The sequence below is a fragment of the Manis javanica genome, chromosome 12, assembly GCF_040802235.1.
Source record: "Manis javanica isolate MJ-LG chromosome 12, MJ_LKY, whole genome shotgun sequence".
NCBI classification, from domain to species: Eukaryota; Metazoa; Chordata; class Mammalia; order Pholidota; family Manidae; genus Manis; species Manis javanica.
The window spans coordinates 67,796,276-67,822,023 of NC_133167.1; the positions used below are offsets into that span (position 1 = coordinate 67,796,276).

Consider the following 25,748-nt stretch of genomic DNA (forward strand, 5'->3'; position numbering starts at 1 on the left):
AAAGGGGCCTCATGGTAGCTTCAAAAGCAGAGAGTGTTTCTCGGGGTGCTGACCTTCCCATGGCCCTGCAGCCTCCTGGGGACAGGCTCTGAGCCTTCAGGGTGCAGCGCTCAAGGCAAGGAGCTGAGTGCTGGAAGTGGGGGACTGAGGCGTTGGGAGATTTAATTAGCAGGTGTGACACTAAAGGGCGGATAGCCAAAGCCACTCCAGAAGTGTGAAGATTAGATGGCTTTTTGAGAACTCCCATTTCCCAAGAATGAACAAGCCTTAGGAAAGATGAGCGGCTTAGTGTTTTTTTTTTTTTTTTAGGGGAGCAAATCAGAGGCTTTTATTTAGAGATAAAGTGAGAGGATAGAGCCCCCAGCTCACACCAGGAGGGGACAAGAGAGGCCCAGGGTGGTGCACTGTCCAGGGATTTTATAGGTGGTTGAGAGACAAAGGGCTAGGGATACAGACCTGCTAAGTGGTCCCAAAATGTTTATCTTTGAAGAGACATTAAGTTTCTTATTAGTCTTCCTGGTTATTTACAAGAATTTTACTGCTCTGATTTCCTCCCAGGATAGCAGCTTCCTGGTCTGGGAGCTATCACTCAAGGCTGCCTGCTTTGCTCCCAAAGTGGACTGAGTTATTGTCTATTAAAGAGTATGTTAAAGAAAGTTACTTTTTAACAAATTGGGTTTTAAAATGCAATCTAATTTTCAAGATGGAATCCATCCTGTTTTTACTAGTTGTTCTGGGCTTGCTTGCTACATTGCCCAGGTTGCAAATCATTTGTTTGGGACTGGAGGAAGAAAGGCAGCACCTGAGTGAGGTCAGAAAAACAAGCTGGGCCCCCCAGCAGGCCAGAGCAAGTCCCACGGTGGATTATCTTATTTTGGTTTTCTGGAGACCCTCACCCTACTCTGTTGTCTAAGCCTGCTTAGTGGTTTTAAAACTTTTTTCAAGTCTTTTGCTGGTAAGGCTTCCACAGTTTTTGTTATTAAACCTTTACCTTTTCTAAAAGGAAGATTTCCCTTCATCCGCCCTGACCATGAAGAAAGCCAGTGCCAGGCCCTGAAGTGAATCACATGCCACATTTTGTGATAGAAATTTTGTCACTTCTACAGGCTTCTTTGAAATCCTGCCCAATTCAACAAGCAAGCATAGAGCAAAGAAATGAACTAGTGGTCCCTCACTCCCGGGGTGCCATCTTAGGTGGGGGCAGGGATTCCCTGCAGAGAGACACACTGACCTCGGCAAGGGCTGGGACAGGACAGACATGGCCAGTGGGGCAGAGTAGGCTGTGCACAGGATGGATCTGGGCTGTATCTTGAAAGGTGAGCAGGACTTAAATGCAGACCAGGGGAAGTGCATTTGGGGAGGACAAAAGTAGCTGGACAGGCGTGACAGCATAGCTGGGGAGAGTGTGCAGAAGTGTGTGCACACCAGGAGGCCGCCGAGCAAAGGCTGACCTTGTGGAAAAGTGGAAGGAAGCCAAACAGTCCAAGAGGAGGGACTGGGGCTTTGGTCAGGTCAGGCCTGGGAGCTGGGGGTGTGTGCAGGTACTCAGCACACTCCAGGGCAGAGGAATGCCCAAGGCCGGAGGCCTAGGAAAGGAGCTGTGGGGGCAGGTAGAAGGGACTCAGAACCAAGAGGCGGCCCCAGGGCCTGGTGAGGGGCAGCGCCAGGGCTGGGTACCCAGGGGCGTCTGCCCAGGCAGGCTGAAGTGGCCCCGGAGAAGATCCTGGAGTGGCCCAGGTGCTCAGGTGAGTCTAAGCTCCAGGCCCGAGGGGGAAGCAGAGTGGCGAGAGGGGGAAGCAGAGTGGCGAGAGGGGAAAGGAGGACAGGGACCGGGGCGAGGGCGAGAAGGGCAGGCTTGGTAGGAGGGATTCAGCAACAATGGGAACAAAAACTGCGAGATTAAAAATACCCGATTCTTCATTTGGCACTATAGGCTACCTACGTTAAAAACAAAGACACTTGAAATGCCTTTAAAGCAGCAGCTTAAGGGAGCGCGCCAGAGGGTCTTGCTTGGTTCTAACACTGCCTACTTTGGGAGAAAATTCGGCCAAAGGTAACAGGCACTATATAATATTTCAACCTGCTTTTACATTTCCCACCTTTCCAGAGATTAGGGATCCTACCCCTTCTTTTTAATAACCACAGTTGCTATAGTACATGGATGTGCCACAGCTTAATTTATCAGTCTCCTTGTGAAGGGCAAGTGGTAAATAAGAGGAAAAATGCATCGGTGTTGCCTCGCAGCAAGAATGTGCAGGGCTGAGCTGATGCTCCCTGCTGCCCTGTGCTGTGTCTCCCTCCATGCTTCTGACTCAGCCTCCACTGGAGGGCGCAGGACTCGGAGGGTGGCTGCCCCGGGCCGTGCCAGGCTGGCGCTGTGGTCTTTCTCCCTGCAGCAGGCACACGCTGTTCCCACCACACAGGCAACTTGCTTTTAGCACATAAGCTGACAGCTATTATGGGATGTTTGATGCTCACACAGAATCGTGAGCATGAGGGGCCTTCACACCCCAGCCCATGCCCGGAGCTCCCAAACTAGACCCAGGGTCAGGGGATTCCTCCCACAGCTACAGTACTGTAAAAGAAAAGTTACTGCCTGATGGAAAAATCATAAAATTTCTCAGGTATAGCTATTTATTGCATTAAGGGTCAGTGCACCTCAAACTCCAGGTAGTGATCCTTCAGTCTGTACTCATCGACCTCCTTGGCCTTTGCCTTCCTGTCCGGGGGGTGTGAGCGGTGCTCAGCCAGCTCCGTGGTAATCTGCTTCAGCTTGCTTTCATGAGACTTCAGCTGTTCCTCCTGCAGGAAATTATTAATCCATTTAGCGTCAAAAACGTTGAGTACTTTTAACAATCTCTGCTGAAGAATGGCTTTAATTCATCAGCACAGGGCAACGTGTCTCTGCTGCCTCATCTTACCCACTTACTCAGGCCGGTGTCCACATGTACTTTCAGAAATCGACAACCACAGCTAGCCTCCCTCTCCAGGCCCCTCATCACAAAACAGGACCTTGTAGAGCCCTTTATCCATGTAACCATTGCAGGGCTGAGAACAGGCCTCTGCAGGCAAGGCGCCGGCTGAACGGTCCAGCTCCCACCGTGGGCCGCCTATTGGTCCTCTGCATGTCATGTCCACACAGCAATGCTGTTAGCGTCCCTTGTCTGCCACAGAGGATGAAGAGCCTATCTGATTTTTAACCCCTTTTCAGATAAGCAATGCCACCAAGAAATAATTCTCTGAAGGCTATCTGATGATATTCTAAAAAATGCAGCAACCTGTGCTTTTTCCCTCCAAAGTGTAGAGGTTCTGACTTCTTTCAAAACTTTATTGATCCAAAGTAGTTGGTTATACTCAGCTAAAATGTACCCGTAGGGCCATTATGGCCCAGACCACACAGGCACCTTGCAAACCAACGCAACGTGACCGACGCTATGTCAAGTGTTTCCATTCCAGGGGCGCCACTGACCTCACCTTAGCGATGAGCTACTTAGCAAGAGACACTATCAAAGCCTCGGGCAGCATTTAAAATAAACAGAGCCCGGAATGCTCTTGCACTCCTGTAAGCGTCTGCCTGCTCTGCTTTCTGTTCCACTCTTACATGTGAACTACTCAGTCTTGTTGAGTGTACATTTCACATGCACAGTAAGAAATAAGTGGATGAAAGCAGATGGAAAGGAACTGACACTGGGTGATAAATACACTTTGTATAACACCAGCACAATTTCAAAATATAAAAATGTTATTGTAGTGTGAAGGGAATAATTAGATGGCGACTATATGACCCAGGAAAAGGAATAATTATGGACACTGAATTAAGATGATATCACTGTACATTAAAAAAGATATTCAGATATTATAAGGGTCACGTATAATATCTTAGGGATTTGTTATAATACACATCTTAAAAGCCAAGCAAAGAAAAAAACCCCAAGTCTAAAGCCATCAAAATAGAAGGAAACATTTTAAAAAGCACAGTATGAGTGGAAAAATAAACGAGAGAGGTGACATGAACAGGTGGAGGGGGTGAAAGATGGGAAGATTCATTCTTAAGTCTTCCCATCATTAAGTCTTCTTAATTCATGTTATGAATAATGTGTTGGCAGTATTTGTGCGCACAGTTTTGTGTGGGTGTATGTTTCCAGCCTCCAGTGTGCCAGGTACGAGTGGAATGCCAGGTCACAGTTTAGCTCTGTTTGATCAGCTGACGAACCACAAAACCCTTCTCCAAAGCAGCCGTGTCCCTGTGCATCCTCACCAACATGGTGTTTTCCTTAAAAATGCAAGCTACAGCCTCTCACTGGGAGTGAAGGGTATCTCCTGGTTAGGGTTTGCATCTCCTAATGACTAATGATGTTCTGCATGTTTCCATGTTGTATTGATAAGGCATAAAGTACATGTTATAAAAAATTATATATATTGGAGGATATGTGCTCAAATATTTATTATTGATAAGGTGAATGATCAAAGAAGTTGGGAGATGAGGGATCTAGGTAAGAGATTGCAGAAGTCTGACTTCGGGGATGGAGTAGGACATGAGAGACATTTGAAAGGTTGAAGTGGCAGGGCTTGTGATGGAAGCATGAAATGAGTGGGGCAGGGAGGGTGTGGTTCTGGCTGGGGAGGGACATGACTACAAGGGTCCTTCCTCCTCTGAGGTCCAGCGGCTCCTGGGGTCTGCCTGTCATGCCGAGGAAGTGGCCATCGGGCGGTGGGTGAGCTGGACAGGCAGCCGGAGGCCCCTCACCCTACCCTGCGCCTGGAACGGGGGCTCTGCCTGCCTTCTCCACACCAGGAGCTGCCCGAGCACACGGCCTTGGGATGGCGCTGTGTGCAGAGGCCATCTGGATGGTAGGTGTGACCGAGCCCTGCTGCACCCTCTTCATAAGCTTTTACAATGCTAGCGGCCGCAGGGTCCTGGTCATCTTGAGACCACCCAAGGCTAGCCTGGAGGGAGGTCCCCTGCTCATTGACCCTGCCACCCACCCAGCAGAGTGGCCTGCCTCTTTCTGCACTCTCCCTGCCCTATGCGAACAGGGCCTGTGTATACACCAGCATCGCCCCACTCATCTGGCCCTTTGCACAACCCACAGTGGTCACTTCACAGCTTAAAGTGATAGGTGAGAAGCAAGCACCAGACTGTCCTTAGCGCCAGGCCAGAGTTCACGAGGCCTGCCTTCAATGGTTAGCGCTTGGTGACAATCCGTGGTGTATACTGCGGAAGTGGAGGAGGAAGACCGCACCCCCCATCAGGAAGTGGTAACGTGACGGGGTGCAGGGAGTGGGGCGTAGGGTAAGGGAGGCAGGGATGGTCACGGTGTAGCTCTACAAGGATGGCCCCCGCCTGGGTGCTGCACACCTGGTGTGTCTCAGAAATGCATATACCCAGGCCCCTGGCCTGCACTTGGGGAATGTGCATTTTAAACAACTCCCCAGAAAATTCTGTGCACATTACAGTTTGATAACATCTATCTGAATGAGTAGAAAGGGGGTTCTGCCTAGATCCTGAAGAGGGTGGGCCATGACACCCTAAGTCTGCAGTGCGACACCAGGAGAAACAAAAAATTTTCAAATTCATCTCTCCACCCCCAACAGAGGAAGAAAAAGGTGCCCAGGCAACACTGCCATGAGCAACAAGCAGGAAGACTCCTACACAGCAGGTTGTTCAAAGGGAAGCACGCTGCCCTGACAACAATCCATTTTCATGACGAAGGCTAACCTGTTTAGAGAGAAGAAGAAATTACAGAAAGCTCGCAAATGACAGTGTGATGAACAGTGTGTGTTTAAAAACCCCAGACAATCTCTTAATTGAATGTGTAGCTTTTTCCTAACACTGTTTAACTTTTTTCCAGCAGGGCCCTCATATGGTTACACATGTTTTGTGAAGTGAAATCATCCAAGTGGGTCCACAGTGAGGGGGTCACAGCCAGGCTCTGGGTGTGCAAAGGGGACACTGCTGGGCAAGAGCAATGGTTCTCAGTGGTGGGCTGGACCGTGAGCCCACGGGGCATTCGGCAATGTCTGAGACGTTTTCTGTTGTCACAACTTGGGGATGACACAGGCCGACACAGGCCTCTAGTGGGGAGGGCTGGGGGTACTGCTAAATACCGACTCACAGAACAGACCCCACAACACAGAACCACGCAGGCTAAAACGCCAGTAGTGCCGGGGCTGAGGATGGCTTGGTGGGGGGATGAGGACAGGTCTTCCAGCGGCCGGAGACCTCGTGTGACCCAGACGCACACTGCAGAAGTCCTGAAGGTGCTAGGCTCCAGCAAGGACACCCAGGAGCCCACTGGGAGCTGAGGGCACCTCAATCGCTGCCCAGGCTCTGTGCAAACTAGCTCTGCTCTCCTCTTTGTAACCTGCTCATTGTCACAGGCTTGGTTTCACATATTTGTTCCTAAATCGTGTGACTACTCTCAAAGGTAAAACATCTTTCTCATTTTTAGTAAACAAATCTTATGACCTGAGCAAAAAATACAGGGATAGAAACAAACTTAAAAACATTCCAAAATGATCTCATTTCCCAAATGGAAAGCTGAGGCCCACAAAGGCTTGGTGATTTACTTGAGGGGAAGGAAATCATTGTGCTCTTTTAGAAAGAAATCAAATTCCTGAAAGGGCTCAGCCATCAGTCTAACATGACCCTAGAGGATGCCTCTGCTTTTTGCTTTCACATTTAAAATCTTGAATTCATCATTTTGATCAAATTACTTGTGCATTTTTTTTCATCTCTGTGGATTTATGTTCAAAATGAGGGAAAATATAAAAAATGTATGCATTCTATTCTTTGTTTCTGAGTAAGGCATTTGTTTAAAATGAGAGCTTTTGCCTTGATAAACGTGCTTGACTGCCTGGTTTTGTGTGAAGAATAAAACAGGTGGACACATTCATTTCCACATACAAGGGACTTACTGATGTGTCTCCTCTATGTGAACAGGACAGTAGTACCATTTTGGAAATCGAAATGCAGATTCTATAGTGAGGGAGGAATAAGGCAAAACTCTTATGCTGCTCTCTGCTTTTTATGTTCCTCTTTAGCTCCAACTCACATTGTCCATGGGCCTTTTAGAGGAGGGACTGTGAGACACGCCAGTCTGCTGAAAAATAAGAGCAACTGGAAAATCCCCAGTGAAATCAATAGAACAAGACCCAACTTTTGAGGCTATATTTTTGCCTCTAGTTGTTACAAGTTGTTTTTGTCCTCTTACCTTACATAATGTGGCTTAACATTTATGTCAAGTACCCAAAATTAAAGTGGGTAGATGCATTTGCTTGAAGAGTTCACATTGTAGCTGAAGCAGTCTGCCAACGTACCTTCTGGTCATCAGTTAAGAGGTAAAGCCTTCCTTTGCTCTTAGCATCTTTATTATCCCGGAAAATCAAATGCCATCCTGCCTTGTAAAGTAAACTGGCTTGGTCCTCTCTATCCGTGCAGTCTTTTCAGTACTATACAAACCACATAGTAATAGCAGTGCTTCCATGGTGAGCATCCAATTCACGTTAATGATAATTATGAATTTATAGAAATGAAAAAAAGTCATGAAACCATGTGTCCTCTCTTCTTACTATTAGTCTGTTTTTATAAATTTACGGCAAGGCTGGTACACACTCCCACCCTCACTCCTTACTACTTGCCATTCCCTCCTCGGAGAAAGCCGAGGTGGATTCTCCTCCCAACCCTCCCGAAACTACTCCCACCAAGGGGCCCAGTGACCTCCCACCACCGCACAGGAGGTATTTTTCATTCTGATTGTACTTGGCCTTTCTCCCCTCTTCTTGGCACAGTATTGTTTTTTTCTTGATTTGAAAAAAATGGTTCTCACATGTCTGTTTTGCTCTCTCTCTCTCTCTGAGCTCCGCGACCTCTGGCGGTAGGGGGAGGAGGAGGGGCCAGGAGAGGCCCCTGGGAGGTGGAGGCAGGGCGGGGGCGAGGCGGCGCCGCAGCCGGGTCAGCACGGCCCCGGGCCCCCGGCTCAGGGCGGCGGCCCTGGGCCTCTGCTTCCGCGCCTCCGGGCCACCCGTTCCACACCCACACGGTCTCTCAACTACTTCCACTTCTATCCATTTCTTCTACAACTGAATTATTTTTCCTCTGCTTTACCAAAAGGCTTTAAAATTAGCCTTTCTGATTCTGGTAGTTTCTTCCTCTAATACTTTCTTCCTATTGTAACTAGAGCAATTTTTAAAGCACAGATTTGGTCACATCATTCTCTCTTTGAGCTCTCACCCTAAGGACGGTGGGGAGCCTAGGAAGCACCCAGGATCCTGCACACAGCACACAAGGCCTGCCATCGCGTGGCCTTTGCCTCCCTCCCCCGAGGAACGTTTCTTGCCCTTTCTCAACACTCTGTGCTCAAGGCACCTTCAGGAACTTGCGTGCGGTTCCTGTACCCCAGCGCTCTCTCCTTTAGGCCTTTCTGATCCTCGGCTGGGCCGTTCTCTCTACCCAGCCCACACCAGGCTGCTGCTCACCCTTTAAGCTGCATTTAGATGTGGCTCTTGCGTCACCACCAAGGCCTGGCTAGATGTCCTCTCCTTGTGCCCCCACAGCACACTGGGTGTGTGCTTCCTGCACCTCTAATCAAGCCGTGTTACCACTGCTTGCTTGTATTTGCCAGCCCGATCCCAGGGAGGTCTGGGTTGCACTTGCCTTTCTGTCTCTAGAGCCTGAAACAGTTTCTGAAGTACAGCAGGCACATAATACATCCTTACAGAAATACCACTGATGAGCCTGGTGTCGGGTGTGCAGAGGAGCCAGTTAGTATCAGAACCGGGTTGATTCGAGCCAGATGAAAGTATTTTTATTATTGCATCAATAAGAAATGCATAGAGCCATCAAATACAAGTAGCTTCCAAAACCCTTAACTAGTCAGTGGTAACAGGGCTACCACAGACAGGTTTACAATTGGCAAGCCTGGCTTGGGACAGGGCTTCAGTAGAAGAGGGACATGATAAAGTATGCTCTTTAGAGGCCAGTGTGCCAACAAGACAGCTCTGTGAATACACGTGGAAGAAAGGTCTAGTGTACCTCGTCCAGGTAGCTCAGAAAACCCACATGGTCCACTTTGCTTCTCCCTGAGGGGCAGGGAAGGCGCTGTCCCACTGCACATGAACAGTGGCCACCTGGGAACATGTTTATACACCCAGCCATCACATACAGCCTGGTTTACAGGAAAAGTGTAATAAAATGAAAAAAATGAATGAATAAAAAACTTATTGCCAAGAAGCCAGGATGTTAACATCTAATGTTAGCTAGCCAGTTAAAAACTATGAGCTGTTAGAACAAATAAAAACCACTAGGCCTGTGTGATTGGCTAAGTAGTAAACCAATATAAATTTTAGGAACTGCAGTTGACCCTTGAACAATGAGGGGTGTGGGGGTGCTGAATACCTGCACAGTTGAAGACCCACATATAACCTTGACTCCCCGAAAACTTAACCACTAATCACATGTTAACTAGAAGCCTTACTGGTAACATAACCAGTCAACTAACACATATTTTGTATGTTGTATGTATTGTACACAGGGAAAAAAATTTTTTTTCAAATTGTTGCAAGTCTCCAACACATTTCACAATATATTTATTGAAAAAAATCTACATATAAGTGAATCTGAGCCCTTCAAACCCATGTTTCTCAAGGGTCAACTATAACTCAAAGTATGTGTCCTGCTAACCTTGACTCAGCCATGTCAGCTTCCTGTAAGTGTACAGCCCAGGATGCCGCACTCTGCCCCATTTATATAACATGCCCTCCTAGGGCAAGGTCTCATCCTGGCCCCCAAAATAAGGAGTATTCTTCAAATACAAATATTAGTAAGATTATTTTACACAGTGCTTTCTTCCAAGATCAAAATGCCATCAAAAGTCCTCACCTGAGACAATTTTGTTGTAGTGGCAGGGAGAAGTGGACGGCTGAACTTCTTCTGAGACCCGATGGCTGCTGGGAAGGGTGGCGCAGAAAATACAGCTGCAACACAGTTGATTTTGTTTATCCACCCCTGCATTTCCTCTGGACTCCTACAAGAAACAGATACAATCATGTCAGGGTTTTTCTGTATGTCAGGGTGTCACACCTTGCCCATTTCTCGCTATGGATTTCAAATGGCACACAGAACCATTTCTTCTTCTTCTTGGTGCAGTGAGTCCCTGACAAAGCTTCCGTGGAGACTGACATTTCCAACAGCAATCACCATGGTGTGATTGGAACCTACGAGCATCATGGTGCGAGGCTATGATCATCCCTCAAAGACACAGGGAAAGAAAGCAAAATCACTTGACAGTAAATAGCTATTAAACCCCTATTTTCTGTTTGATACTAGGTTAAGTCAAAAATTAATAAAAAAATTACATCACTTACAATCACATATTTGATTTCAAAATGCAACTGAGGGATAAATTGATAGAGGGACTGTGAAAGGGTACACCCACTTTGGAAAGCAGTTTGGATAGTTTCCTAAGCAGTTAACTGCACATTTATCACACAACCCTGCAATCGTACTCCTAGGTATATATATACCCAAGGGAAGTAAAAACATATAGGCACAAAAAGATTTGTATGCTGATGTTCATAGCAGCACTGCTTATAAGAGTCAAATAGGGAAAGTGATCCAAAAGTGAATGAATAAACAAAATGTGATAATAGCCATATAAACACTACTCAGCAAGAAGGGCATGGGGTACAGATACAGGCTGATGAACCTGGAAAACTTTAGGCTGAGGAAAAGAATCCAGACACACAAGACCACACACTGTATGATCCCATTTATATGCGAGTGCAGAAAAGGTGATACTGAGAGACAGAAAGGTGACCGCGGGCTGGGCTGGGGGTGAAAATGAGCCAGGGCTATGAAACAGGCCATGGGGCAGGTCTCTTCAGGGTGATGGAAGTGCTCCAAAGCTAGACTGTGGTGATGGCTTCATAGTTCTCTAAATGTGCTAACAATCATTGTACACTTAAAAATGGTGAAGTTAAATGCTATATAAGTGTACCTTAAGCGAATGTTAAAAATTGACCTAAGAGGATGTGGAAATCATCTGATGCCATCACACTTCTGATCTGCACATCCTGTATTTGTGGAGTCGGCTCTCACAGCGCGTAGTACGTATTTGTGAATTCGTTCCTGCATGGTAGACGTGAGCCAGGACAGAGGATCCACCGTGTATGCAATCAATAAACACAGGATGGACAGAATGTCAGGTGCTCTTAAATCATTTCCATTATGACTCTTCATAGAAACCACAGTGACCTGAGGCTGCACGCAGCATCACCCTCCTTGCACCCCGTGTGCCTTGCTCATCTGATTTCTCCAGCCCTGATATTTCAACTGACTGATTTATGCAAAAATTCTATCTGAAGTGATTAGATTTCCTTAGTTGTCATATCCGGTACTGACAGTAAAAAAAAAAATAATGCTGGGAAATAGAATGTTCTGAAGGACTTTTATGACTAATAGCTGTAATTATACATGTGGACATGGTTCCCGTTGTATTAGTAAAGCTCTCTCCCTCCCACACTAACAACATCCTACCTTGCTTGAATCTTACAGCTTCCTCTTCACCTGATGTCAACCATTTTATACCTTTGCAAATTCAACATCCACAGATCACCAGAGTGCCTGCTCTTGTTATTTCCTTTCTGATCTCACATTGCTGATGAACAAGCAGGCAGGTGCCTGTGTGCACTATCTCAATGCCCACTTTGGCATTCCAGCACAAATGCGGCCAATGGTGGTGTGGTTGAGAGTGATTCTGACGTCAAGCTCAGGCTGCGGAAAGCAGGCCATGAATAACTCACACTGTTGGCCACAGACTCTGGTGCCCATGCTCCTCTTCTAGAGCACTAGTGCAGGGCACACCCCTATTCTAGACCACTGGTGCTGGTGGGGCCCCACTCTAGAGCACTGGTGCTGGTGTCCCCATTCTAGAGCACTGGTGCGGGCGTGCCCACATTCTAGAGCACTGGTGCTGACGCCCCCATTCTAGAGCACTGGTGCGGGCGTGCCCACATTCTAGAGCACTGGTGCTGGTGTCCCCATTCTAGAGCACTGGTGTGGGCACGCCCCCATTCTAGAGCACTGGTGCTGGTGTGCTCATATAAGATTCCTATTGTAGGGGCTCAGCTCTGAAAATCCAGTTTCTGACTTCACAAATCCAGAGTTCTCTATGTGGAATGTTCCACTTCTAATCAAAAAGGTGTCACAGACCCCTTACTAAACTGGCAGTCCATCCTACTTCCTTGTCCACAACATGATTTTATCGTTTCCTTCTAGCTTATCTCCTGTTAGAGCTCAGGAGAGAGGAGAGAATAAAACAGTAATGGACACTGAGCAGTTTCTAGGTGTGAGGCAGTGTGTGAGGTACTTCATACACTCAGCTTGGTTTAACTCTGGCAAGAACCCCATGAGAGAAACATTATTACCTACACTGGAGACAAGCCAGGGCTCACAGAGGTTAAACCAGAGTCCATGACAAAGAGCTAGGAAATGGTGATTTGATCCCAGGTCTATTTTACTCGCTGTGTGTTAACTTGCACACTTACACCCTGGTATTTTATTCACAAGGATACTAAATTCTGGAGATGGTGAGTAGCTGGCTAAACTCCCCAGGGCTACTTGCAGCAAGCAACAAAGCTGAACCAGGGTTTCCATTTCTTACACTCCTTTTCTCAGGCTTGTCTGTCTAATGCAACCAGTTAATGACTTTGACCCCCAACTCAAGAAGTCACCTGCAGGCCCTGATTCGATGCCTTGGTATGAAGTGGTGCACATGCAAATTAAAAACCAAAACAGCCAAACTAACGGCACATACTGGGTTTGGAAAAGCAAGACCCTCCAGTCGGCAGTTTTAAGTTTAAGCACATTCGGTTTCTTCTCGTAGTCCGTGGCCCTGGATGCCAGTGCATGGTGCACGCTCACGGCGTTTTTCAAATCCTCCTCAGACAGGGCCTTTTCTGGCTTATATTCATCCTACAAAGGGATACAAAGAGAACAAAGACAAGGTCATATTCAGGTTTCACCATTTCTTTTTGAAACCTAAAACGACAAGAAAAAATTTTAGAAAATTCATGAAAGTACATGAAAAACATGAAATGAATGGTGAGTAAAAATAACTATTTCACAAATGTCCTAAAACATCTTGTTGTTTGAAAAGTATGCTCAGAAGGAGAACATACACATTTGAAAAGAAGTGAGGTCCAATAGTTAGGGTGATCTGTTTTCAGGAATAAATGGATGAATGTAAAGCTCCCAGATATCCATCACCAGAATCACACCAATGGTGAAAACCATCCCATTGTCTTTGGTCTAAAGACATTGTGCTCCTTTCTTTTGAGGCTAGTATCAATAGGAAAATGAACAGTAAAATAAAAATGATTTATCCAGCTGTTCTCTGAAAGAAAAGAGGAAAATCAGTTTAATAATCAAGAAAAGCTTAGCTCTAGTATGGTAAGTTTGAAAAATGGGAGAAGTACATAAAAAGGAAGGTGTCATGTATAGATGCAAATTTATCTTTGGTCATGACCTATATACACAGTTCATAGGATTCAAAAAGGTTCTTTTGTATGGTTTTCCTCCAAACATAACTAAAAATATCCCAGCTAGAGGAAGAACAATAATTTAAGACAGATTTGATTCCGTTACTGCTGTTAACTGTGTTTAGTAGTTTTCCTGGGTCATTAGAATACAAAAGGCCTCAAAACCAAGGTAAATAGCAAGCCATAATAGGAGATGTTTTTCTAGTGTTGAGGTCCTCTCTTCCTCCTTTCCATGTTTTATCAGACATCATGCTCAACAAACTTGCACTTCTCCTGTAAAGAACACACATACACACTCTTCTCACCTTTAAATTAGTAGTAAAGACCTAAAAGGAAGACAGTCTATTCTCTTAGCACAGTGTGGTTTTGTACATTTTCAAAGAAACAGATACACTCTCCCATACCGCCTCCTCCCTCCCATATCCTCTCTGCAGACCAAGCAATTACAATGTCTTATTGCCATCAGCTCAACCTGAGTCAGAAATAAACAGCCACTGCTGATCCTTAATGATCACTGCCAGTGATGAGCTGAGGGACAAAGATAGGAAAAACCCAAAATACACAGGAAATACCAACAGCTATTCAAAGTTAACTCAAATTTATAACATTGAGTGATGAAATTTCTTCTTTAAATTAGCAACAAGTCTATTTTATTAACCTCAGAGATTAAGTATTACAATTAACAGTTTTTTAGAGAGGTATGATGAATAAAGGAGAAGAATAAAAATAAATCTTAAAATAAATACAACAAATTCCCATTAGTGCACACAACTATAATCTAATAATGCTTTAGGGTCTTTTCTAAATGAGACTTTTCTTACTGATTTAACATTTCAAAGGTTCACAGATCTGCTTCCACTGCAACTGTTATTAGAAATGGAATATCAGCTGGAGGCTACATGACCAAAATCCCCTCCAGCCTTATGATTATGGTTGAACAGAACCCTCCAAGCTCGCCATCACTCAAGTTAACCACTTAGTTCCATACAGGAATCGGAGGTAAGTGAAGACTGGGGAGTGGGGAGAAGAGCCTACAGCCAAAACTCCCCACAGAGAAGCCATATGCCGCCTCCATTGCATACATACTGATCTATAACACACCTGGCATTTGCATTTGCACAGATATCGGCTTAGGGATTTGTATGCACCATTTTCAGTGTTCTAGATCCATGATTTCGGCTTTTATCTTAATTCCTTCTCACTAGTTTTTTTTTGGTTACATTTTCTTATTTGAATTTAAAATGCTTACTTAGTTCTTTGGTTTTCTATATTTCTTCTTTAATTAAGAAATAATTTAATCATAATTTTTCCTCTGAGTGCAGGTTACACATCTTTGAGGACGGAGAATACTTTTTCATTGTTCTCTAGTTTGTAGTTCTAGTTTTTGATTTCTTCTTTGATCTCAGTCATGTCAAAGAATGTGTTTCTCAAATTTAAAGTCTATAAAGTTTTAGCTATTTGTCATTATATATTCTAATTTTATTGGTCTGCAACCAGAGAATGTGGTCTGTAAATCTGTTTTATTTCTTCAATTTGTTAAGGTTAACCTGTTAAGATTTTCCAACTACATGTTTGATTTTTGTTAAAGTTCAATGGACATAAAAAAAATTTACTCTCTGAGGGATGAGTTGTGTATTTATATTCAAGTTTATTGATTCAATTCCTCTATGTTCCTATTGTAAGGCTGGGGGCACTGATGGGAAGAGCAAGCACATCAGACACTGATGTGCAAAAGTCCCCAGCTGCTGCCCCCTCCCACATCGGACACTGATGACGTGTCAAAGTCCCTGCCTGTTGACCCCCCAACCTGAAAAATGTGCCTTGGGCTAGTCAATCCTCATGCTGCTGTAAATCTAAGCTCTGCCTCCCCCTACCTTCTTTCAAAACTCGCTGCCTGTCTGCTTACGTGCGAATTCCCCAGCCTCCATTTCTAGAGACTGGGGAAATCTCGCCCGGGTGTTTGCATTCAAATAAACTACCTGGCCCTTTGTTGCCTCTCTTCGCCTGCTTATTTCGGCCAGAATTTATCTTACACCTATATTATTTTTGTACCAGTTCATTCTCAAGACAAGTATATTGACCTCTTTCTTCCTTTACATTGTATTGTAAGTTCTCATTGCAATTCTAATAGTTTCTATTTTAGATCTGAGTTGCTACGTTGTTTGATAAATTAGGTTATGATCTTTATCTTCCATGTAACTATGTGCCATTTATTATTTTATAATGTTCTTCTTTATCCAGGTGACTGCTTAGTTACGTAAGGTGGAAACTTAAAGGGCTCTATTTATCCACCCAAACACTCTATTTCCAGGTGCTTTGTCCACACAAGACTTTTAAAATAGTTTCACTTTCCTCTTCCTCCTCATTAATACTAAAATTTTCTTAAACAGTGTTAGTACATTGTTCTGCAATCTTATTAGAATCATCTTCTATTATGTATAGTCTGTGTCAAGAAACCTTATTTTGTTACATTACATTCCCTGAGTATCTCCTTGTTCTTTAAGATTTAACCGTGTTCATGCATCTTTACTCACCTACTTCCTATCTTTTCTCTAAGCTGAGTTTTCTTTCCTCACCCCTGTGTTATTTTCTCTTCTTTCAAGTATTTTTCTCAGGTGGGTGATATACTCTAGCTATTTACCAGTGTCTTTCATTACCTTTGACAGGCACAGAGCTGGGTATAGAACTCTTGGGTACAGTCCCTTTCCAGTTAGGAGTCTAGAGATGCTATTCTGTCTTTTAGTTTCCAGTTTTACAAAAATCCAATGCTTTCTTTTTCCTTTCCTTGCATTTACTGTTAGGACTCTCATAGGGGTTCCTTTTTATCCCTAGAATTCAGGAATTTCTTTGCTACGCTATACCTGAACATTCTCGTCCACCCAGCCTGGAACTAAAACAATTCCTATCCTAATTCTCTGTTTCACCATCATGCCCCTAGGCTGCTGGAGACCATGTCAGCTGTGGGTGTGCAGCAGGTTTGCAGTTCCCAGCTGTGCTTGCACCCTTCATGGACTGACGATCCTTTCACGTGCTCATGATGGTCATTCTGTTCCATTCTGCCAATGTCCACCGTTCTCTTCAACACCTAAGCCACCACAACTGTGCGCAAGAGCATAGGTGCCTGGAGTTAGAACCACCCAGGCTCAAAAGACCGGTTCTGGTATGATACTCAATGTTTCCATAAGCTTAGGTCAGTTAGACTCATTAAGCACAGCATCCTTTGACTGAGAAGTAGTTGATACTACCTTCCTCATAGAGCTGTAGGATGAAATTAAGTGAGATAGTGTTTTTTTTAAAACTCTTATTGTTTACAGCATATAGTAAGCAGTCAAATGCTAGCAGGTATAATTTTTTAATAATAATTTCTTAGTAGCATATAACTTAAACCTCAACTTGCAAATATCAAACTTTCTGCTTAAACACCCTATAAACATATCTGTATTTTGTGTTCACCTTTATCTTTTTTCCTCCTAAAACAGAAGAATCCTGATCAAGACTAATCTTCTGCTTTCACATCAGTGAAAACTTATGTTTCACCTAGGAAACATCAACCTTTCCTAGGGTCTCTTTTCACTGGTTATTATCGTTTCTCTGTATTTTTAATCACTCTCTATTGGTTTCCTCCACTAGCCTATAAATATGCTCAGGTCTCCTTACCTTCATAAAGTAATACAAAGGCATTATCTGAATGCAGATATTGCCCTCACACCCAGCAGGCTGTCTCAGCCTGCGCCATAACCCATCCCAAATGGCCCTCTGTTCCACCACAACCAGGGGCAGCCTTCCTGGCACCGGTGCCCTCACCAAGGGCCCCTGCTCCAGGGCACACCCCCCTACACAGCTGTCACAGTCAGATCTCACAGCCAGATGCACATGGGGTCAACTTTGCACACCAGAGCACTCATAGCAGTTGCAAGCCAGGCCTTCCAGCCAGACAGGCTGGGAACCAGCCCCATTCACCAATGCACCTATAGAACACATGGCTGGGTCTTATAGACAGCCACACCAAGGTATAGCCCTGCACACCTATAAGTTGATACCAATCGTTACTCAGCCACAACAGGAGTGTGCACATAGCCTACTCCTAGAACTGCCTCAGGTGACTGGCGGGGGACTGCATTATAGGCATCACTGGACAATATCAGCATAAAGTCATTCCTTCAAGACTGGCAGATGTCACTGATCTATTGAATACACAGAAACAAGTACAGAATGAAGAGACAGAAATACATTCCAAATGAAAGAACAAAATATCAGAAAAAGAGCTGAATGAAATGGAGATAAGCAATCTACTAGATAAATAGTTCAAAATAATTGTCATAAAGATGCTTCAACAAAGAGATAGAAAATATTTTTAAAAACACAGAGCTGAAGAATACAATAACTGGAATGAAAAGTACACCACAGGGAATCAATAGTGAATTAGATGACGCAGAAGAATGGATCAGCAATCTGGAGGGGGGGGCAGAATAGTGGAAATCACCGAACTGGAACAGCAAAAAGAAACAGAATTTTAAAAATGAGCATACTTTAAGGGACTTCTGGGACAACATCAACCATACCACTTTTTAAATTAGAGCAGTTCCAGAAAGAGAGGAAAAGGAACAGGAAACCTTTTTGAAAAAATAATGGCTGAAATCTTTCCTAATCAGGTGAAGGAAATAGACATCCAAGTACAGGAAGAACAGACAGCCCCAGATAAAAGGAACACAAAGAGATCTGCACCAAGATGCATTATAATCAAAGTGTCACCAGTTGAACAGAGAATCTTAAAAGCAGCAAGAGAAAAACAACTAGTTACATACAAGGGAACCCTGACAGGGCTATCAGCCAATTTTTCAGCAGGAACTCTACAGGCCCGGAGGGATTGGCATGATATATTCAAAGTGCTGAAAGGAAAAAAATTACGACTAAGAATACTCTACCTGGCCAGGTCAGCACTCAGAATGGAAGGAGATAAGGAGTTTCCCAGACAAGCAAAAGCTAAAGGAGTTCATCAACACCAAACTGGCTTTACAAGAAATGATAAAGGGACTTCTTGAAATGAAAAAGTTCATAACTAGAAATAAGATACTATGACAAAAAAAAAATCTCACTGATAAAGGTAATTATATAGTACAGGGCTTGGATCAACCACCTAATAGCTAGTATGAAGATGAAGGGATGAAAGCAGTGAAATCACCTGGGCCTAGAATGATCTGTAAAGGGACACACAGATAATGAGATATATGACATCAAAAACATAAAATATTGGGTGTGTGTGTAAAATTGTACTACATTTAGAATGTGTTTGACCTTAAGCGACTATCAACTTAAACTAGATGGGTGTTATGTATAGATTGCTGTATATGAACCTCCTGGTAACCACAAACCAAATATCAATAATTGGACATACAAAAAATAAAGAGACAGGAATACAAAACATAACACTAAGGAAATTCACCAAATCACAAGGGATAAGAGTATGAGATAGAAAGGAACATAGAAGAGCTACAAAAACAAAACAATTAAATGGCAATAAGTACATGCCTATCAGTAATTACTTTAAATAAATATGGAATAAATGCTTCAATCAAAAGACTTGGGTAACTTTGACTATAATGTGTCTTGGTACAGATCTCTTTGTGTTCATCTTATCTGCTAAGAGAACAAGATCCATCTATGTGCTACCTATGACAGAAACACTTCAGACCTAAAGACATGCATAGACTGAAAGTCAAGGGATAGAAAAAGATACTCATCCAAAAAGAATAAAAAAGAAAGCTGGGGTAGCAATACTTACATCAGACAAAATAGACTTAGATTAGACAAAACAGACTTTGTTTGAAAAAAGACAAAGACTGTAACAAAAGACAAGGACATTATATAATGATAAAAGATAAATCCAACAAGAGGAAATAACAATTTCACCCAACATAGGGGCACCTGACATAAAGGGAGAGACTGACAGTAATGTACTACTACTATGGGACTTTAACATACATCCCAGATCATCCAGAGAGAAATCAAAGAGGAAACATTGGTCTTAAAGGACACATTAAGCTAGATGGACTTAACAGATATATACTGTTAGGCAAAAATAGCAGAAAACACATCCTTTCAAGTGCCCATGGGACATTCTCTAGGACAGATCTTATCTTACCACAAACAAGTCTCAATAAATTTAAGAAGATTGAGATCATACCAAGCATCTTTTCCAATCAAAATGGTATGAAAAAAGAAATCAATCACAAAAAGAAAATGGGAAGAAACAAAAAAACAGATACATGGAGGCCAAGCAACATGCTACTAAATGACCAATGGATCAATAAAGAAAACAAAGAGGAAATAAAAAACAACTTCAGAAAAATGAAAAGGAAACACAGAAGTCCAAAATCTAGTAGACACAGTGAAAGTAGTTCTATAAGGAATTTTATAGTGATACAGATCCACCTACCTCAGGAAACAAGAAAAATCTCAAGTAAACAATCTAACCTCACACCTAAAAGAACTAGGTAAAGAAAAACAAAACCCAATGTAGTATAAGGAAGGAAATAATAAAAATCAGAGCTGAAATAAATGAAGTAGACACTAAAAGAGCAATAGAAAAGATCAATGAAACTGTTAGCTGGTTCTTTGAAAAGATAATTGATAAACCATTAGTCACACTCATCAAGAAAAATCAAAAGGGCTCTTTCTCTCCCTTTTTCATTGGGAATGAGAGACCAGTTAAACCCATATTACATAAATACAAAGGATCATAAGAGAATAGTATGAACAGTTATATGCCAAACAAATGGGTCAATCTAGAGGAAATGGATAAATTCTTACAAACATGCAATATTCTAAGGCTAAATCAAGAAGAAATAGAATATCTGAACAGACCAATTACTAGTAATGAAATTGAATAAAAAAAAAACACCCTCTAAACAAAATTCCAGGATCAGATGGCTTCACAGGTGATTTCTACCAAACATTTAAAGACAAATTAATATTATCCTTCTCAAACTATTCAAAAACTTGAAGACAGAACACTTCCAAATTCATTCTATGAGACCAACATTACCTATACCAAAACCAGACAAGGACACTGCAAAAGGAGAAAATCACATGCCAATCTGCCTGATGAACAGAGATGCAACAATCCCCAACAAAATATTAGCAAACTGAATTCAACAATGCATTAAAAGTATCACAAGCCATGATCAAATGGGATTTATTCCAGGGATGCAAGGATGGTAAGATTATCTACAAATCAATCAGTTTGATACACCACATTATAAAAAAGATAAAAATCATGACTGATGCAATAGATGCAAAAAAAGGAATCTGACAAAATACAACATCCATTAATGATCAAAGCTCTCAACAAAGTGAGTAGAGAGGGAATGTACCTCAATACAGTAAAGGCATATATGACAAGCCTGCAGCTAATATCACACTCAATGGTGAAAAGCTTAAAATTTTTCTCTAACATCCAGAGCAAGACAAGGATTCTCACTCTTGCCACTTTTATTCAAAATAGTACTGGAGGTCCTAGCCATGGCAATCAGACAAGAAAAAGAATAAAAGCCATCCAAATTGGAAAAGAAAAAGTAAAACTATCACTGTTAGCAGACAACATGATACTACACATAGAAAACCTTAAAGACTCCACCAAAAAATTAGTGTAACTATTAAATGAATTTAGTAAAATTGAGGATACAAAATTAGTATAAATAAACCTGTTGCATTTCTAGACACTAATAATGAACTATCAGAAAGGGAAATTAAGAAAACAATCCCACCTTCAATTTTATCAAAAATAATTAAATACCTAGCTATAAATTTTACCAAGGAGGTGAACAATATGTACTCTGAAAACTGTAAGACATGGATGAAAGAAACTGAAGATGACACAAATAATGGAAATATAGTCCATGCTTATGGATATTGTGTTCATGAACTGGAAGGATTAATATTGTTAAAACATCTATACTACAAAGCAATGTACAGATTCAATCCAATCCCTATCAAAATACTAATAGGTGTTTTGAAAGAACTAGACCAAATAATCCTAAAATTTGTATGGAACAGCAAAAGACCCCAAATAGCCAAAGCAATCTTGAGAAAGAAGAACAAAGCTGGAGGCATCACACTCCCTGGTTTCAAACTATACTACAAAGCTCTAGCAATCAAAGGAGTGTGGTGCCAGCACAAAAACAGACACAGATCAATGGAACAGAACAGAGTCCAGAAACAAACCCACACTTCTTACATGATCTGTTAATCTTTGACAAAGGAGTCAAGAATATACAACAGGGAAAAAACAGTCTCTTCAATAAATAGTGTTGGGAAAACCAGACAACACTATGCAAAAAAAAAAAAAGAAAGAAACTGAACCACTTCCTTACATCATACACAAAATAAACTCTAAATGGATTAGAGACTTAACTGTAAGGCTGGAAACCATAAAACTCCTAGAAGAAGACATCTTGGACATTAGTTGTGGCAATATATATATATATATATACATATATATACTTTTGATCTGTCTCCTCACACAAGGGCAGCAAAGCAAAAATGAACAAATGGGATGACATCAAACTAAAAAGCTTCTGCACAGTGAAGGAAATCATCAACAAAATGAAAAGGCAACCTACCGATGGGAGAAGACATTTGCAAATGATGCAACTGGTAAAGGGTTAATATCCAAAATATGTAAAAAACTCATAAACTCAGTATAAAAAAATCCCAAACAATCCAATTGTAGGCAGAAGACCTGGCTAGACATTTTTCTAGTGACATATAGATGACTGACAGACACATGAAAAGATGCTCAATATCACTATGCACCAGGGAAATGCAAATCAAAACCACTCTGAGATATAACCTTGCACCTGTTAGAATGGCTAGTATCAAAAAGAGAAGAAATAATAAGTGTTGGGAACATGTGGAGAAATGAGAATTCTTGTTGGCTCTTGGTGGGAATGCAAAGTGGTGTAGCCATTGTGGAAAACAGTATGAAGGTTCCTGAAAAAACACTAAAAACATAACTAATATATGATCCAGCAATTCTACTATTGGATATTTATACAAAGAAAATGACAATACTAATTTATAAAGGTATATGTACCCCATGTCCATTGTAGCATTATTACAATAGCCAAGATATGGAAGTAATAACCTTAAGTGTCCATTGATAGAGGAATGGATAAAGAAGTGATACATATGTATACACAATGGAATATTACTCAGCCATTAAAAAGGGAAATCCTGCCATTTGTGACAACAGGGATGTACCTAGAGGAAATTTACTAGGTGAAATAAACACAGAAGACAAATACATCACGACTTTACTTATATGTGGAATTTAAGAAACAAAACAAAATAGAAACAGACTCATTGATACAGAGAACAATCTAGTGGTTATAAGAGGGGAGGGAGGCTAGGGCAGGGGCTTAATAGGGGAAGGGTACAAACTTATTATGAGGTTGCATAGATAAAATAAAAGGTTACTTAATAAAAAGCACAAACTTCCAGTTATAAAATAACTAAGACAACTAGGTACAATACACAGCATAGGGAATATAGGAATATAGTTAATAATATCATAACAACTTTGTATGGGGACAGATGGTAGCTAGATTTATTGTGGTGATTACTTCATAATGTATATAAATTTTGAATCACTATGTTGAACACCTGAAACTAATATAATATTGTGTCAACTACACTTCAATTAAAAGGAGGCAAAATACAAACAAAATATGTTGGCATTTTGAATTCCTACTAGAAAACAAAGTTCCATGTACATAAAAAATGAGCCAAACCCAGGGTAGACCGGAAACATTAGGGTGGACAACTGGATGAGAAGAAACAACTGCATCCTACAGAGTTCATTAGACATTTTGATTTTTTATTATTTAAAGTAGAAGATGGTGCTTAAATGGTGGGACTGAGAAGGAAGAAATAAGGGATAAATTATCATCATCAGACCATTTCAAACCCAAAACTGCTGTGCAAACTAAATGGAAGACAGTGCACGAAAGATTCAATCAAGAAATTTCCTGTAAGAAAAGAAAACGCTCCATGACATCTAATTACTGTTCATTTTCTCAAACAAATGAAGGGCGAAAGTAAATTCTGACAACTTGCTGCCCTCCCCCAACCAACACCCCGTTCACTCGCAGCCTCCGCCCTTTGCCCAGTGAGCCTCAGTGGGGCACCCCATGGCAGAGTAAGCACCAGCAGTGCCCTCTCACACTGCTATTTATTTTAAATTCACTTAAAGCATGAAATTAAAAGCCTTCTTTTTCCCTAAGAAGCTTGTTAATTAAAAGTCTTGTGAAGTTGAATCGTAACACACTCATACAAGAAGCAACATAAAACTCATAAAATAATTGGCATTAGGCTGAAAATTTGTACTGTCAGAATATAAAGTCGTTTGGGAAGGGACCAAGCCTCAACGGAAAGCCACCAACATCAATTAAAAATATGCTCAGATTCCAGTTTTCAAAGTGTTATTTACTTTGTGCCTTATGAAATTGGTAGAATCGCTATACCTAATTAAAATACTTGAAACCAAAGTTGAGATGGTCTCAATTTCTACTGCGAGAACACAGACGGGAGGACTGAGAACACATTATGTTTGAAAGTCTGGGAATATTAATAAAAATGGCAGTTAAGTAAAGTAAACTGGATCCTAAATTGTCTATTCATTCTTGGTTTTTCAAAAGGCATTAAAATCATTTTTCCTAATTCGATGACAGTCTTTTAAAAAAATTCTATTTCTGGTAACGTATCTTTTCTAAAAATCATTCACCTTCATTTTCCTCTAGCCAATAAGCACAAAGTGCAATAGTCCCACAAATCTGAACAAGGAGTAACAGCAAAACAAATGAAGGCACGTTTCAGTTTATCAGTCAACTAGACAAATATTTTTGAAAATCACTTATTCACAGTATCGTACACCTGAAAGGAGCCTACCGGGTCGCCTCATCTAATTTTCTCATGTTAGGCAAGCAAGGTTAGAGTCAGAAAAATATGTCCTTTATCACTACACCAAGCAGCATTAAAGAGAATAGCAAGTTAAATTCAAAGGACTCAGATGTTTAATCTGTCCAGCTAACACGTCTGTGGTGCCCGTCTCCCCTGGCACAGAGGCGGACTCGCCCGCCCGCAGCAGGAGCGCTTTCCTTGCATGGACACCCGGGCCTCCGGGCACTTGGGCTCGAACGCGTCTCCCTCCGGCGGCGGACTTCGGTGAGGCGCAGGGAACCTCCTAGGACCGACCTGGTGAGCGAACTGCGGAGGCGGGATCCACCTCTTTACACAGCGGAACAGGGAGAGAGCGGACAACCCCCAGCAGCCCTCCAAAAAGTTTACGGGAGCGACTGACTCGTATCCACAGAAACTTGGGGAGACTTTTTAGGCAGAACGCCCCCCGCCCAGCACCCCTCCGTGTTTCTGCCGCACGCAGAGATCGCAGTGCTCAAGGGCGAGGCCATGCCCCTCCTGGCCCCCCGGCGCCCTGTGACAGGCCGCCCGCCCCAACTGCGCCCCGCGGCTGTGCGCCCTTCGCCCCGGCCCTGAGACCCTCTCGGTCCAGCTCATGCTTCCGCGGCCCCGGTCGCATGACTGGCGCGGGCGGGAGCTACGGAAACGCAGGGTCGGCGGGCGGAGAGGCGGAGACCAACCCGGGGCAGACGGGGCGGGAGGCGGGAGCGCTGGCTCCACCCCGCGCGGGGGCCTGCCTGCCGAAGCACCCAGCGCCGCGTCACCTCGTCGGGCGGGGGCGGGAAAGTCAGGAGCAATAAACCAGTTTCTGTCTACTAGGCATTTGAATGGGAATCATATTTTTAAGCAAAACCTTCAGAGCACAGCCCATATGTCTTAAACCCTAGACCAGGTGTGTTTACAGCTGCAGTATTTTTTTATGAAATTACAGTTTTTAAAAATCTTGATTATGTCCCCACATCCCTTATAGAATGGCCATATTTCCTTGCTGGACAGGGTCATTCGTCCGGATATAGACTAGTGAAAACTTTGATATGATCATTGTTCTCCCAAGGGAACACTGAACTTCAAAGCCCAGTTAACTGTTTAATGCGTTATGTTAGAGAGTGGCGGGGTCCCCACAGCCTCCTAGCGGTGTAAGAGGGCAGAGCCAGAAGCTTCACAGGAGAAAGAAGTTTCCTGTGCAAACGGGTGAGCTTTCTGCCCCCAGCGCCCAGCCTGGGGGTCGGCAG

At 42.8% G+C, this 25,748-nt stretch overlaps 1 protein-coding gene and 1 long non-coding RNA gene across 15 annotated transcripts in view; one reads left to right on the forward strand and one right to left on the reverse strand.

The window, feature by feature from the left end:
- The window catches only part of PSD3 (pleckstrin and Sec7 domain containing 3), a 429,070-nt gene that overhangs the window by 39,524 nt on the left and 363,798 nt on the right, over positions 1–25,748 (reverse strand). For 12 of the 14 annotated variants that reach the window (XM_073218761.1, XM_073218767.1, XM_073218762.1 and 9 more), the window contains 3 exons: positions 12,816–12,973; positions 9,881–10,025; positions 2,659–2,802 (listed from right to left, as the gene is read on the reverse strand). In XM_073218761.1, coding sequence (XP_073074862.1) covers positions 2,659–2,802; positions 9,881–10,025; positions 12,816–12,973 — 447 coding nt within the window. Of the gene's footprint in view, positions 1–2,658; positions 2,803–5,946; positions 9,168–9,880; positions 10,026–12,815; positions 12,974–25,748 lie in introns of those variants that run through there. The other 2 variants (XM_073218764.1, XM_073218768.1) reach the window with 2 other exon arrangements.
- On the forward strand, positions 1,220–5,808 carry LOC140845083 (uncharacterized). The gene is made up of 3 exons (XR_012123750.1): positions 1,220–1,745; positions 4,665–4,851; positions 5,596–5,808. It is a non-coding gene; the product is annotated as an uncharacterized lncRNA (long non-coding RNA).